Genomic DNA, 14,730 nt, shown 5'->3' with positions numbered 1-14,730 from the left:
GGCAGGAAAGCGGTGCGCATAATCATACACACTATTGCGCTTGAACACCCATTTCTCGTGGGAGAAGCGTTCCAGAGCACCGTTGCAGGATTATCGGGTGGGGGCTCCGATGGAGTGGGTCGCTGTGGACATGTTAGGGCCGTTTGCCGTGATGGACAAGGGGAACCGTTATGTGTTGGTGGCCATGGATTATTTTACCAAGTGGCCAGAGGCATATGCGGTGCCTGATCAGAGCGCAGTGACTACGGCTACCCTTCTGGTGGACGAGATGTTTTCCTGTTTCGGAGTCCCGGAGGAATTGCACAGTGACCTGGGCCGAGACGGAAGTGTTTGGAGAGGTCTGTGCCCGTTTGAGGGTGCGGAAGACCCACACCACCCCTCTGCACCCGCAGAGTGACGGCCTGGTGGAGCACAACCGGACCCTTGCCACGCAGCTCACCATGTTGACCAGCCAACACCAGAGGGACTGGGATCGCCACCTGCCACTGGTGCTGTGGTCGTACCGTACCACGGTCCAGGAATCAACACGATCTACCCCGGCGGCACTGATGTTCGGGAGAGAGCTGAGGACGCCTGTAGACTTGGTGTTCGGTTCCCCGCCTGAGCCAGAGGTGCCTGGTAAGCCGGGTTTGGAGTACCTATATCACCTGAGTGAGAGGCTGCGGGTGGTGTATAGGCTCACCCGCCAGGCGCTGGCAGAGGCTGGTTCCAAACAGCAGTGGGCGTATGATGTGCGTGCCCAGGGCAGGGACTTTGGGGTTGGGGAGATGGTTTGGGTGTACAGTCCTGTGAGAAAGAGGGGGCTGTCTCCTAAGCTCATGTCCCACTGGGAAGGCCCCTGCACTGTCTTGGAAAAACCTTCAGAGGTGACTTATCTGGTGCGGCTGAGCAGAAGGGCGAGGTTGGTGGTTCTACACCGGGACCGTCTTGCGGGTCTATGGGTGTGATTCAGGTGGGGGTGCGGGGTGTGGACGAGCCCCAGCCCCAGCCTCCTGTTTGTTCTCCTGCTGTCGAAAGTGCCGGAGGCCGGCCACGGAGGTGGTAAAGTTGGCCTCGGCACCTCACAGGCTTTGTGTTGGGTTAAGTGTCTGGGGACATCCACAGCTGAGGTGGGGGCAGTGTAACGGAGTTGAGACGGGGGGTGACTTCCAGTATGCACTGCCCCTGCCGAGTTTTGTTCGGGTTGTTTTGGGTCTGTTTTAGGGGTGTGTAGGAGATAATTTCAGTTAGTTTCATTTAAGGTGTGACGGTTACCGTCGGTGAAATGTTGTGTTGTTTGTATGCCTTGGGGCAAGTTTTAAGCCAATGGGGGAAGTGGGTGTCGGGCATAAAATTGTTCCAATTTACATGCTCGGTATTAGTTACAAAAATAAAAGCTTGGGGATTCTCTCCTTTAGATCCTTTGCTCCAGTGTTGTCATTATTCTTGCATTGACGTATAAAACAAGCAAAACCGTCGCAGTGTGGAGGATAGGGACAGGTTCGGCAACACAGAAAAGCAAAAATGAAACAGTAAACTCAAGTATGCAAATCACGTGCTAAATTTAAGAAATCCTCTCTGGTCTTGAATAACATTTACTTTGTTGTATGTATCAAATAAAATTTTAATTAATCAAATTAAACCTAAATTTTTAAGGTCTGGAATTTTACGTTTCATAAACATATTGTTATTTGTAATTAAATGTATTTATTTATATTAATCTACCTACTTAAACAAAAAAAAAATATTGATGATGTAATTAATTTTATTAAGACAAGTGGTTACACAAAATTCATTTGTCTAAGAATAGGTACAAATTCTAAGTTCATAGTTCAATTATATGTTATATGAACTAATTCATTTCAATTAAATTTGAATTAAACTCAACTTGTAGCATCACCTTTGTTGATGTAAGGCCAACTGATTACCAGTCCTGGCCTTGTGGCCATGGGTGATGAGTAATATGTGCAGAAAGGTGTTAGGAAAGCTGTAATGCCCTTAGCTTGGCGGGTCATCTTGGTGACATCTGCTCCTGTGTCCTGGTCAATGGTTGGTTGAGAGGCTTTGGCTTCCTGAGGGGTAACCTATGTGGGGATTGGTGGATCACTAAGGTTTACTTATTGGGTGGTGCCATGGGACAGATAGGGGCAACCCATTTTGTACCTGTGTGTCATCCATATCGGCTAGCAACCGGTAACAAGGTGTAGTCACAGTGATGTAACAGTTTATGGTGTAAATTGAACACTAAAAGAGTTAATAAATTTTAACACTGTACAAAAACAATCACTGTACTTTGTAGAGTGTTAAATTTAACACTGATTGGTGTGGACCATATAAACACTGCAGTGTTAATTTAAGTCTTCACATATGCTTTCTGTACATGGCAAATATGCCAGTGTTAAATTAACACTGCATGGTGTTTATATGGGTTCACACCATTCAGTGTTACCTGTAACACTTTACAGTGTGTAGTGAGTGTTGTTTTTACACCGTTAATATTAACTCAGGGGGTGGCATGGTGGTGCAGTGGTCAGCAGTGTTGCCTCACACCTCTGGGACCCGGGTTCGAGTCTCCACCTGGGTCACGTGTGTGGAGTTTGCATGTTCTCTCCATGTCATCGTGGGGTTTCCTCCAGGTACTCCGGTTTCCCCCCACAGTCCAAAAACATGCTGAGGCTAATTGGACTTGCTAAATTGCCCATAGGAGTGCATGTGTGAGTGACTGGTGTGTGAGTGTGCCCTGCGATGGGCTGGCCCCCCCATCCTGGGTTGTTCCCTGCCTCGTGCCCATTGATTCCGGGATAGGCTCCGGACCCCCCGCGACCCAGTAGGATAAGTGGTTTGGAAAATGGATGGATGGATGGATATTAACTCATATAGTGTTCGATTTACACAAAAGGGTAAGTCAATGAGTCTCCACCTCCACATATCTGCTCCATTTTAATATACGCACAAGAAGTCATGAGGATCAGAAGAACCGTCCCACATTTACCCACCATCATGAGAAAGACTCCAAAGAGGACCTTAGAGCTTTTTCGTAGTTTGCATTGACGTTTCGATGGCTTAGTTCTGACTGATCTTGATGAGTAGGGAGCTGTGGTTTTTTTCTTGATATGCAGTTTTATGACATAAACTCTTTAATAACAATTCAACTCTTGGAGGTGTACAGGACACTTCTCCAAAGTGGTGTATATTTTAGTGGTTTGGGGTGTTTTTGAGTACCAGCCCTGCTCTTGTATGATAACAAACTAGGCAGTACTGATAAATAATTATCCAAAAAATCCTAAACTTTCTGTAAGGTACGGCCACCAGCCATGCCCAGAGCGTACAGGTGCCACGCCCACTTCAATCAGACAGCTGTATCTCAGGCCTGCCTGAGCCAATCATCACCAAACTTCAATATGTCCTGTAGGACGGTAGTGGGAAAGGGCCCTCCAAATTTGGTGCCGATAGGTCAAACGGGGGCGCTACAGCAATGTAACATGTGTCTCAAACCTGCAAAACCAGTGAAACTGACATTTATCTCATTTATGTGACATAATACTGGTCAAAATCCTTTGTACTGCAAGTTCTGTGAGTCATGCCAAATCAAGATATATAAAACCTTCAAAAAATTGTTACCTTTCCCTTCATCTGAATCCAGATTTTTAATTGCCTGTCACTTTCCTGCCATTTCACTCATTATTATTATTATCATTATCATCAGACTTCTTTTATAACATAGGCAGTGTGTACTGCAGATTTCAGTACACTGTTTCATAAATGCTATTCCACCTTTTCAGGCCTTCTCATGTCTTATAGATCAGCTTACAAAAAAGAAAAGCATGATATTACTGCTGGTGTAAGCAGTATTCCCTCAAATAAACAGTTGTTATGAATATTTAAGACAGCTTATATTCACACAGGTACTATAAACTAAGCTTAACCTGCAAGATCTACACTTACCACGTTAGGTAGGCAGGTGCCAATTTCTACATACTACTACATCTGACAGAAGCCACACATTCTTTTGGGCTCAGGCACTCCACCAGAGGGTTCTGCATTCTGTCCGACATCTACTGACCTGTTACGCCTACACTAAAACCATCTCCATCCTAATTTCTACCTACTACTCAGACTATCTCACCCGAACCAGTCCTGTTTTGTCCTACATCTACTGACCTGTCAGACCTACAGTTAACAATCTCCACCCTGTTACGAGACTAGTCAGTTCTGTCTGACCCTTTACTGTCCTCGCTGCTGGTGTCAGTCAGTCCTGCTGCTCTCTGCCATTCTTCCTCTATTGTCCTACCTGTCCGAACGTCTTACGCTTTGGACCCTTCAGTCACTGCCTGCAGTTACTAGTTTTCATTTGTATTTACAGTGATTTTTGTAACTGTAGATCAAACAGTTCAGCTGTGTATTGTTGATAAATTAACTGTAAATTTTTAGCTTTGTTAAATCTTTAATGACAGATTATTTTCTCTTCAATATCAGAAGCTCTACAACACCACTACAAGTGGCCTGGGTTATAAATGAAGTAAAGTTAAGTTAAAGATAGACGGTTGCCTGTCGGTTTCAAGTACATTTCAGGTGACTTAGTTTGGAAATTTTTATTTCTGCTTCTTGTAATTTGCTTATAGAATCTAATGTGTGCTACCAAAGTGCTTAGTTTTGTTTACATCTCTGCACATTCGTTTTTTGGTTTCACAGCTATGTGTCCTGTTAAATGATTATTAAATATATTCACTTTACTACTTACAATTGAATACAATTAAAGTGAATATATTATTTAAATTTACCAGAGAATGTGGTTTAATTATGTCACTCAGTTATGCTTTTGGCACTGCTGAACCAGGACATCAATCAGATACAATAAAAAGCTTTTATCCTGATAGGAATTACAATATATAGACATAAATATATAAAATGGGCACATACTGGGGAAGGGAAAAGCCCCCCCACGCATCAGGGTTACACTTTACTGGTTCATTTTAGTCAGAGAGAAAACCTGTCATTTTGCATCTTTGTTCAGCTTGCTGAACCCCGTTATTATTATTATTTTTTGTCTAACATACATTTCAGAGTAAAAAAGGATTATACAAGTTAAAAGGCAGAGTTACCATGAAGAACCAGCAACATGCGTGATACAGTAAAAATGATTTCTCCAGCACACAGTGAGCTATCCCAGCATGCACAGTGATACTGAGCAGTTTATATAAAGCCCAAACCCTGGACAGAGGGGTTCAGCGAATGAGGAGGTGAATCTGTACAGGGGGGTCAGTCCATCAGAGGAGACTCTGTAGAAGGACAGAGTACCAGCCGCCCAGTCCAGATACATTCCTACTCTGCGGGAGCCTGAGGGCTCTATGGATATGAGAGTCTGTTTCTTATTGTGCCAGACAGAGTATCTGCCAGTATTACAGTACAGACTCTATGACTTGTCATTGCATCCAAACAAACAGTCATCACACAGTCCTTTCCTCCCGATTCTTTTATAAGTCACTCCTATCCCAGCTCCAGCTCCACCCCATTCAGCCTCCCAATAGCACCGACCAGTCAGACTCTCTCTGCACAGAACTTGGTAACAGCGGTCAAATCTCTCTGGATGATCAGGATATGGCTGCTCTGCCCCCCATGTCACCTTCCTGTTCTCCTCTGACAGAGACAGGACTCTGTGTGCTGTCCTGAGGTCCAGTATCAGCTGGCAGGAGTCTGTAGGCAGGAGGAAGAGCCACTAATACCATCAGGCAGAGCAGTGTTTTAGTCTGTACTTTATTTTTCTGTACAACACAAAACAGCACAGCTTCCCCTGAGGAAACAGAAATTCAGGTACCCAGAGTTAAGAACCCCCGACTGATGGACAGCTCGTACTTACCAACAGACTGCCGTACAGCGTCTTATGTCAAAAATGCATACGCTACTTTGTGAAACTTGTGAAAACATTGAGTGGTAGTTTGTTTTTTGTTTTTTTTTTAAGTGTTTTTGGTGATGTTTGTTTGTTTTGTTTTTCTCTGTTGAATGTTGTTCTAAATGACACACAGAAACTCACCTAAACACAAACATGGAAATCCATCTACACACAGTGCAAAATGCCACACTCATCACAACAATTGTGTGAATACAACCATAACATAGTATTCATGGTATTATTAATAAAAACATGCAAAGACACTTACATTTCTGTAAGCCTGGTCTGGTCCTGCACTCTCCACCGTGATCCACACTATAGGAGAATCAGAATGACATAGTACTGCTGTATCCATTTATTTATTGGTGCCTCTTCTTCACATACATGCATAAGTAGTCAAAGTCAAAGTAGTGAAAGTAAACTTTATTGTCATCTCTGCTATATACTGTACAGGTACATAGAGAGATGAGATGACGTGGCTCCAGTTTTTTTCAGTGCAGACAAGAGAAAGAGACATGTAACAAATCAATAAATACAAGAACAAATATAAAAACAAATAATATAAACAACAACAAAAAAATATAAAAACAAATCATAAGTATCTGTAGTGTGTCAGACACACACTCTGTACTCACTTCAGCTTCTCCAGTTTACAGCTGGGATCCTCCAGTACAGCAGAGAGCAGCTTCACTCCTGAGTCTCCTGGGTGATTGTAGCTCAGATCCAGCCCTCTCAGGTGTGAGGGGTTTGTCCTCAGAGCTGAAGCCAGGGAAGAACAGCCTTCTTCTGTGACTCTACAGCCTGACAGCCTGCAGAGAGAGAGACAGAAAAATCCACAATAAATAAGATCACCATTACAAGTATTAGTTTTAAGTAAATGCAACTTCTTCCAATAATCACAGTTTACAGTCTTGAATATCCAGTAATACTGAGCTCAGTTTCTCCAGTTTACAGTGTAAGTCCCCCAGTCCAGCAGAGAGCAGCTCCACTCCTGAATCCTGCAGGTCACTGTCACTAGCATCTAAAAAGCATATTAATAATCACCCTAGTTTTGATTGGTATCCATTATATATTTATCCAAAACTTTTGTTAAACTCAGCATACATATTTAAGTTCTAAATTGCAACATAATTGTAATTTTTCTTTGTCTGCAGCATTGCGTGGACATCGAGGCCAGTGACTCTGGACTGGCAGTCCATGGCGGTGGTCCCGCTTTTTAAGATGGGGGACTGGAGGGTGTGCTCCAACTATAGGGGGATCACACTCCTCAGCCTCCCTGGTAAGGTCTATTCGGGGGTTTTGGAGAGGAGGGTCCGTTAGATAGTTGAACCTCGGATTCAGGAGGAGCAGTGTGGTTTTCGCCCTGGCCGTGGAACTGTGGACCAGCTCTATACTCTCCGCAGGGTTTTTGGAGGATTCATGGGAGTTTGCCCAACCAATCTACATGTGTTTTGTGGACTTGGAGAGGGCATTCGACCGTGTCCCTCGGGGAGTCCTGTGGGGAGTGCTCCGGGAGTATGGGGTACCGGGCTTCCTTTTAAGGGCGGTTCGGTCCCTGTATGACCGGTGCCAGAGCCTGGTCCACATGGGCCATCAGGGCTGCCCTTTGTCACCGATTCTGTTCATAGTTTTCATGGACAGAATTTCTAGGCGCAGCCAGGGCGTTGAGGGTGTCCGGTTCGGTGACCTCAGGATTAGGTCTCTGCTTTTTGCAGATGATGTGGTTCTGTTGGCCTCATCAGACCGTGACCTTCGGCTCTCACTGGGACAGTTCGCAGCCGAGTGTGAAGAGGCTGGGATGAGAATCAGCACATCTAAATCCGAGACCATGGTCCTCAGCCGGAAAAGGGTAGAATGCTCTCTCCGGGTTGGGGATGGGGTCCTTCCCCAAGTGGAGGAGTTTAAGTATCTCGGGGTTTTATTCATGAATGAGGGAACGATGGAGCGGGAGATCGACAGGCGGATCGGTGCGGCGTCAGCAGTAATGCGGGCGCTGCATCGGTCTGTCATGGTGAAGAAGGAGCTGAGCCAAAAGGCAAAGCTCTCGATTTACCAGTCGATCTACGTTCCTACCCTCACCTATGGTCACGACCTGTGGTAATGACCGAAAGAATGAGATCGCGAGTGCAAGCGGCTGAAATAAGTTTCCTTCACAGGGTGGCTGGACTCTCCCTTAGAGATAGGGTGAGGAGCTCGGTCATTCGGGAGGAACTTGGACGACTGATTAGGATGCCTCCAGGACGCCTCCCTAGAGAGGTGTTCCAGGCCTGTCCCACTGGGAGGAGGCCCCGGGGAAGACCCAGGACACACTGTAGGGACTGTCTCTTAGCTGGCCTGGGAACACTTCGAGATTCCCCCAGAGGAGCTGGATGAAGTGGCCGTGGAGAGGGAAGTCTGGGTTTCCCTGCTGAGACTGCTGCCCCCACGACCCGACCTCGGTTAATGGTTGGATGGATGGATCAGCAGTCGGGTGTTACACAAAGCAGGATTTCTCAGTTATCTGGGGTAACCTTATACCTTATAACTTAAAATTAACCTAGGGTTATTTTGTAAAAAGGTGACTGTATTCTATATTTGTATTCTGAATACATAGTGCCTTTACATGTATTTTGTTACATCCCAACCATATTTGTTCATTTTCTTGCTGCTGAAATGTATTATGGGCTGTCCTGTCCAGTTTATTTTTTATAAAAGACATATTCTCAAGGCTCTCAAGTTTCATCAGATGTTTGGAGTGTGAAACGTGTGTCTCCCAGTCAAATTCAAATTCAAATTTTATTTGTCACATACACAGTCATACACAGTACGATATGTAGTGAAATGCTTACGCGACCTCCAGTGACCTAAAAGAGAATTAAGCTTGTCGTAAGAAATAAATATGAATAGAAGAAATACGATAGAAAAATTTTAACTTAACTAGAATAAAAATAGAAATAAAAATATGAATAGAAGTATACTGTACATAAAATAGAAGTAAAAATAGAAATAGAAGTATACTGTACATAAAATAGAAATAAAAATAGAAATATACTGTACAATAGAAATTTTCTTTTAAATTGAAATTAGGTGGAGGAAGTATGGTGTGCAAGTATGCATGGAAAAAGTGTCTTAAGATGCCTTATTAAAGTGTCTTTGTGCAAAGGTCCAGAATGTAAACATAACCATGTGAGTTCAGATGTGAGTGTAGATGTGCATGAGAGTGTCCATAGTGTCCATAGTGTCCATTGACGTTAACAGGTTGTATTAGTTCTGTGTTTGTGTGTTGTTGAGAGACCTTATCGCCTGCGGGTAGAAGCTCCTCCTCAGTCTCTCTGTGTTGGCCTTCAGGGAGCGGAAGCTCTTCCCTGACCGCAACAGAGAGAACATGTCAATGAAAATGTCAATGTGTGAGGCTTGAGATCCCTGCCCACCATATTCATTGGACCTTGTTAATCTCCACCTTTCCTGCCCTCCATCTGTGCGTGCATCCATGTAATAACGTGCTGCAGCAGGATCATCATTTATTTTGGAATTTCTTTCAGAAACTCAATTTCAAAATACTTTTGCAAATCAGCTCTTTGTAACATTCATACCACGCATTGTGCATTTCCTGTATCCCCAAAGCAAAGGAGATCCATTTGATCTTCAGTGGAATTTACCCTTCTAGAGAATTCTTAAGACTCAGATTTGAGATAAACCAGAATGAGTGTGTTTTCATTAAGGAAGAAATTGAGACAACAGAGTATTTGGTTTTCTATGTAAATACACTGTGGCATTTTGGGAAGATTTGCACTATTGGTTACATCCAAAGATTTTTGGTCTGGCAGAAATTAGAATGGCTGATGTTATGTGATGATAATGGAAGATTCTGAATTGATAATTAACATAATATTATTATTAGCCTAATTTTTTAAGGTGTTTGAAATCAGTGCCTTTGCATTGCACATTCCGGAAAGAGCTCTCTTTATTTGACTGTTATATATGGTAAAGAAGGATGCAAAGAAATGAACAAATATAATTCAAACATTATGTCTTTTACACGGTCCCTAGTGTCTTGAATGTGTTAGTCTTACTGGAAAATGTCTTTTTCTTGTCTATCTGTTTTTTGTTTTATTACTAAGCTAAGTTGTACATGATGGAATTTGTTATGCATTTGTTTATTTGTCATTGTTGTTTGTATATACAACCGATAAAAATAAATTAATAAATAAAATATTTTGGAACAACATGCTATTTTTTTATTGGCTTGTAGCTGGCTATGAATGCTGTATAACTCAGGACAGTTCTGAACAGTTATGAACAGTTATGAACTCGGCAGAAAACTCCACTCCGTTTACCTGAGCATCGTCCATTAATTCTTTAATAGAAGATACCTTGGTGGGCGTAATCCGTTACTGCTCAGCATGAGAAACACAAGGTGTGGCGTGTGTGTGTGTGTGTGTGAACTGTTTGAAATGGGTGTGTCTCACAGTCAATGCGTGAGACTTGAGGGTCCTGTATTCTTTAGCAGGGATATTACTGATAACAAAATGTAAAATTAAAAGTATAAGAAAGGATTTTCATAAAGTGATGAGATACATTTAGCTAAAGTAATGGCATCCTTATCTTTAATTACCATTAATAATGCCTGGACCCACAATGGTCGGCTCTCGGCTATGACAGTGTGGGGTTATATCAGTGGGTTCTTCTTGGAGATCTTGGATGGGGTGCAGGACAGCACCTTCTTCTGGGGATTTCACTATTCTACTGGGAGATTTTAACACTCACATGGGTAGCGACAGTGAAACCAGGAGGGGTGTGACTAGGAGGAACAGCCTGGGCAATCTGAACCAGTGTTGTGCTCTGTTATTGGATTCCTGTTCGGAAGACAATCTGTCCATAACAAACACCGTAGGGGTGTTCATAAGTGCAACTGGCACCAGAGCAGCCCATGCCACAGTTTGATGGTTCACAACTGTACGTCATCAGAATTGATGTGTCTGGCACTTTGTCACTTTTAATATCTGTTATTAAATGTTACATGTTCTTTTAATTTTTCATATTTATTCCTACGCTTACTTTATCTGTTTTTACTTTATGCACTTTATTTCTCTTTTCTGTGAAGCGTATTTAATGACCTTGGTGTATGAACATGTTCTATACAAAGAAGTTTGAGTTTATTTTCTACTCATTTCAGCTTCTCCAGTTTACAGCTGGGATCCTCCAGTACAGCAGAGAGCAGCTTCACTCCTGAGTCTCCTGGGTCATTGTAGCTCAGATCCAGCTCTCTGAGGCATGAGGGGTTTGACCTCAGAGCTGAAGCCAGATATGAACAGGCTTTCTCTGACACTTTACAACCTGATAGCCTGTAGAAAGTACATCACAAAATAAAGGTACAGGTGGTGGCAAATTGTGAAAATGCCAGTGCTGACGTTCCAAAAGCTGTGGCCTGACTGTGACCAGCGACTCGCCTGGACTCCCCAGACTAAACATCCCTCAGCACTTCCTCCTTTGCCTCCATCCCTGTTCTCCATGTTTCTGATAAATAGCTACTAATCAGGGGAAATATTCTACACACGGGTTTGCTTGCATGCCTCTGATCCTGCAGCCGCCACACACTGTCCACTGAAGGTCACCTTTTACTCTCAGTGACTGTATAGTAACAGACATAAATGATCAAAATGAAACCATCCAGTGACAGCAACCCACTGCATAAAACTTAGAACAACTGGACTCCCTCATCCACAGTCCTGCCACCAGAAGAGCTCTGATGACAGTGAGGATGAGGTGCTGGAGTGACGCCAAGAGCAACAGTGTAACACCACAGGTGCGGGAAAGTCGGCTAAATCCTAAAAGAGCATGATCAGTACCACAGCGCCAGACAGAAACCACAAGATCCCCACTGTCAGATACAGAACCACCCGTGAGGAAGTGAGGAGGCGGCTGACAGCTGATAATAGCCCCAGAGAGGGGGTGGGATCAACTCCCCCAGCATAGCTCAAAGCCTGCATCGTGGGCAGGAGGGGGAGAGGGTGACTGGTGAGCAATCTGCTTGTCCTCTCTCTCTCTGTCTCTGAACACAGACGCCTGGAGGATGACCACCCAGAAGGGACTGCGGCCTCCCACCTGCTCAGCCAGAAACCATGGAGCCGGGCCCAGGTGCGTGAGGGAGGAGCCAGCCTCCTCACTCTGGCTGCCCTTCCTAAATGTCCCCCCCTTACCCCTAAAATACACCTTTGGGGGTGTCCACTGCAACCCGGTGTCTCCTGCCTCCTTACCCACTACAGGGGACTAACCTGGGAAAGATTAACCTTCAAATCCAGAACCATGATCATAACAGAGCTCAGAAACACCCTCATCCGACTGCCTAGGAGAATCACTGATGATCAAAGAGGGGGGTACAGAGTGTGCTATGTTCTGTCTGTGAAAACACTGGCAGTAGGTGAATGTGTACAGTCAAAAGTTTACACAACCCTATTGTATCTGTGGACAGACCTAAAGGTTTTTAATTAATTTTCTTAAAACAGTTCCATTTCTTCTCCACACAAAATATAGCTGACATTCGCTGATTGTTTTCATTTCAGCTTTTACATAAAGTGGTGACAATGTCAATAAGTACAGATTTATAATTTTGATAAGCAATATGAAAATTATATGTGAATCCTTCTGTAGCATAGTCAGAGAAATGAAATAGCTTCCACTGCAGTAGTCAGCTATCTTTCCGCCAGCTGTCCCCAAACTGACTAGTAACTCTGAAAGGAGGAGATGTGAACATCCCCAGCAGCTAATGTCAGGCTGTGTAAGTTCTCGTTCCGGCCTGCCTGGTTCATGTCTTGTTTTGTATTTATATTATTTGAGAGACAATGCAGATATTTTACGTCCACACAGATCTGTGCAGTGCAGTGAGAGCTGATTACAGGAGAGACTCATCTCTTATAGTTGACAAGCAGCTTATGTGACACAGGAAGGTGCCCATGCAGCAGGTACCCAAAATAAAAGCATGTATTATTGGGTGAATTATTTTAAAACAGGCAATGTTTGATTTGGTTTTCTTTAATATAAAATCCGTTAAAGTATTGTAACGGAGTTGGACTGTAGGGGGCGGCGGCACCCATAATGCATTGCTCCCACCGAGGGGGAGAATCTGTTTACCTGTGATTCCTGTTGTTGTTGTTTGTGTTGTTTGGGGGGGGAAGTTGTTAGTATTTGTTAATGTAATTGGGTTCTGGCATGTTTGGAAATGTGTTTGGGTGGTTTTTGTGTAAACGCACACAGGCTACCGTGGACGGGATCCTCGGTAGTACTGTGTATCTGGGCAGGGTTTTTGTGTGTAAGAGGAGTGCGAGCAAGTAAGCTTATGGCCCTTTGCTTGCCTTGGCTGTGCTTTTGTTCTGTTCTTTGCTGATGGAATAAAGCTCGGAGACTTCTCTCCTGTTAAGCAAAGTTCCTCGACTGTCTCCATTACTCCCTGGTGGCGAAAACCCAGAAAACGCTACATTGGTGTCAGAAGTGGGATCATGGAGATTTCGACGCTCGAGGAAATCGAAGAGCTCATCCGGCGGCTAGAAGGAGCCAGACCAAAGAAGAAGACTCCAAGGGGCACAGAGCATCAAAGGACAGCTGAGGGTCCTCCGGTGGGGTCTAGCGCGGCTGGCCCAGCCTTCCGGCAGCTGAGCGCGCGCCGAGGGCCGGCAGAAGATGACGCCACTGAGCGGCCCCGACAGCCCGGCGGCTCGACGGTGAAACTTCCGCCGTACAAGGGTGATGAGCCGCCGGACTCCTTCCTGACCCAAGTGCGGCTGGCGTCGGAGTTCAACGGCTGGACTTCGGCAGAGACGGCGGTCCGGGTCGCGTTAACCCTGGAGGGGAAGGCGCTGCGGGTCCTGGACGATCTCCTGCCGCACGAACAGAGCTCGTGGCCCGCCATCAAGAGTGCCCTACAGCGCCGGTTTGGCCAGCGGGTTTGCCTGGAGGACGCCCGTGCCCAGCTAGTTGCCAAGCAACGCCGCGACGGTGAGACACTAGGCGCCTTCTCCTCCGACCTTCGACAGCTGGCACAGCGGGGCCATCCAGACTTCCCGGTGGCCATCCAGGAAGAGCTAGCGTTACAGGCCTTCCTACGCGGTCTTCGGCCGGAGCGGCTGCGGGAATATGTGCGGCTCTCCGCACCCTGCACCCTAGAGCAGGCCGTGGACGTGGCTGAGCGGGCCGAGCACATCCTGGCGGACAAGCGCACAGCATCCACCACGGCGGAACGGGTCCGGCAGGTGTCCTACGAGGCGAGCGGCGACAATGCAAGGGTCTGCAGAGCAACGGAGCCGCCCAAGCGGACTGGAGTTCCGAACGTCACGCCGGGGTCAGGACGTCGGTGTTTCCGCTGCGGAGAGCTGGGGCACATCGCTCGCTATTGCCCTGCTCCTACGCCTTTGGACCACGTGCCCCAGCAGCAGTTAAACTAAGACGGGGTGGCGTCGAGGGGGATCCGCCACCCGCCTCAGCTCCCTTTTCCCCGCTCTGTGGATTTAGTGCGCGTACTGGTCAGGACGGATTCTATGTGGACTGTAAACTGAACGGCGTGCCATGTCGTGCCTTGGTGGACACCGGTTCCACCGTGTCGCTGATCCGTACCGGACTTTTAGCGGATACTGACTCTGTTGCGGACGAGGGGACAGATGGGTGGGGAATCACTACGGTTACGGGACAGAGAGTGACTATGCCAGTCAGGAGGACAGTGCAGGTCATGGTGGGCCCACTCACTCTTGGACACTCGTTCCTTATCGGGGGAATTCAGGACCAGTGCATTTTGGGGTTGGACTTGTTGCGACGGATGGGCGCGGTGGTGGACACTGCTCGGGGGGTTGTACGGCTCGGGAAACAAACTGGGGGAATACCCTTACGCAAGC

At 45.7% G+C, this 14,730-nt stretch overlaps 1 protein-coding gene across 11 annotated transcripts in view; it reads right to left on the bottom strand.

Moving 5' to 3' along the window:
- Positions 1-14,730, bottom strand: part of LOC125723030 (NACHT, LRR and PYD domains-containing protein 3-like) — a 325,815-nt gene that overhangs the window by 227,101 nt on the left and 83,984 nt on the right. For 5 of the 11 annotated variants that reach the window (XM_048999426.1, XM_048999427.1, XM_048999430.1 and 2 more), the window contains 2 exons: positions 6,505-6,678; positions 6,138-6,184 (listed from right to left, as the gene is read on the bottom strand). The exons of 4 other annotated variants lie outside the window; for them this stretch is intronic. In XM_048999426.1, the coding sequence (XP_048855383.1) occupies positions 6,138-6,184; positions 6,505-6,678 (221 nt within the window). The remainder of the gene's footprint in view (positions 1-6,137; positions 6,185-6,504; positions 6,679-14,730) is intronic. 2 more of the 11 variants (XM_048999431.1, XM_048999436.1) reach the window with 1 other exon arrangement.

The sequence above is a fragment of the Brienomyrus brachyistius genome, unplaced genomic scaffold, assembly GCF_023856365.1.
Source record: "Brienomyrus brachyistius isolate T26 unplaced genomic scaffold, BBRACH_0.4 scaffold45, whole genome shotgun sequence".
NCBI lineage: Eukaryota > Metazoa > Chordata > Actinopteri > Osteoglossiformes > Mormyridae > Brienomyrus > Brienomyrus brachyistius.
This window is presented reverse-complemented; position numbering and strand designations above follow the sequence as displayed.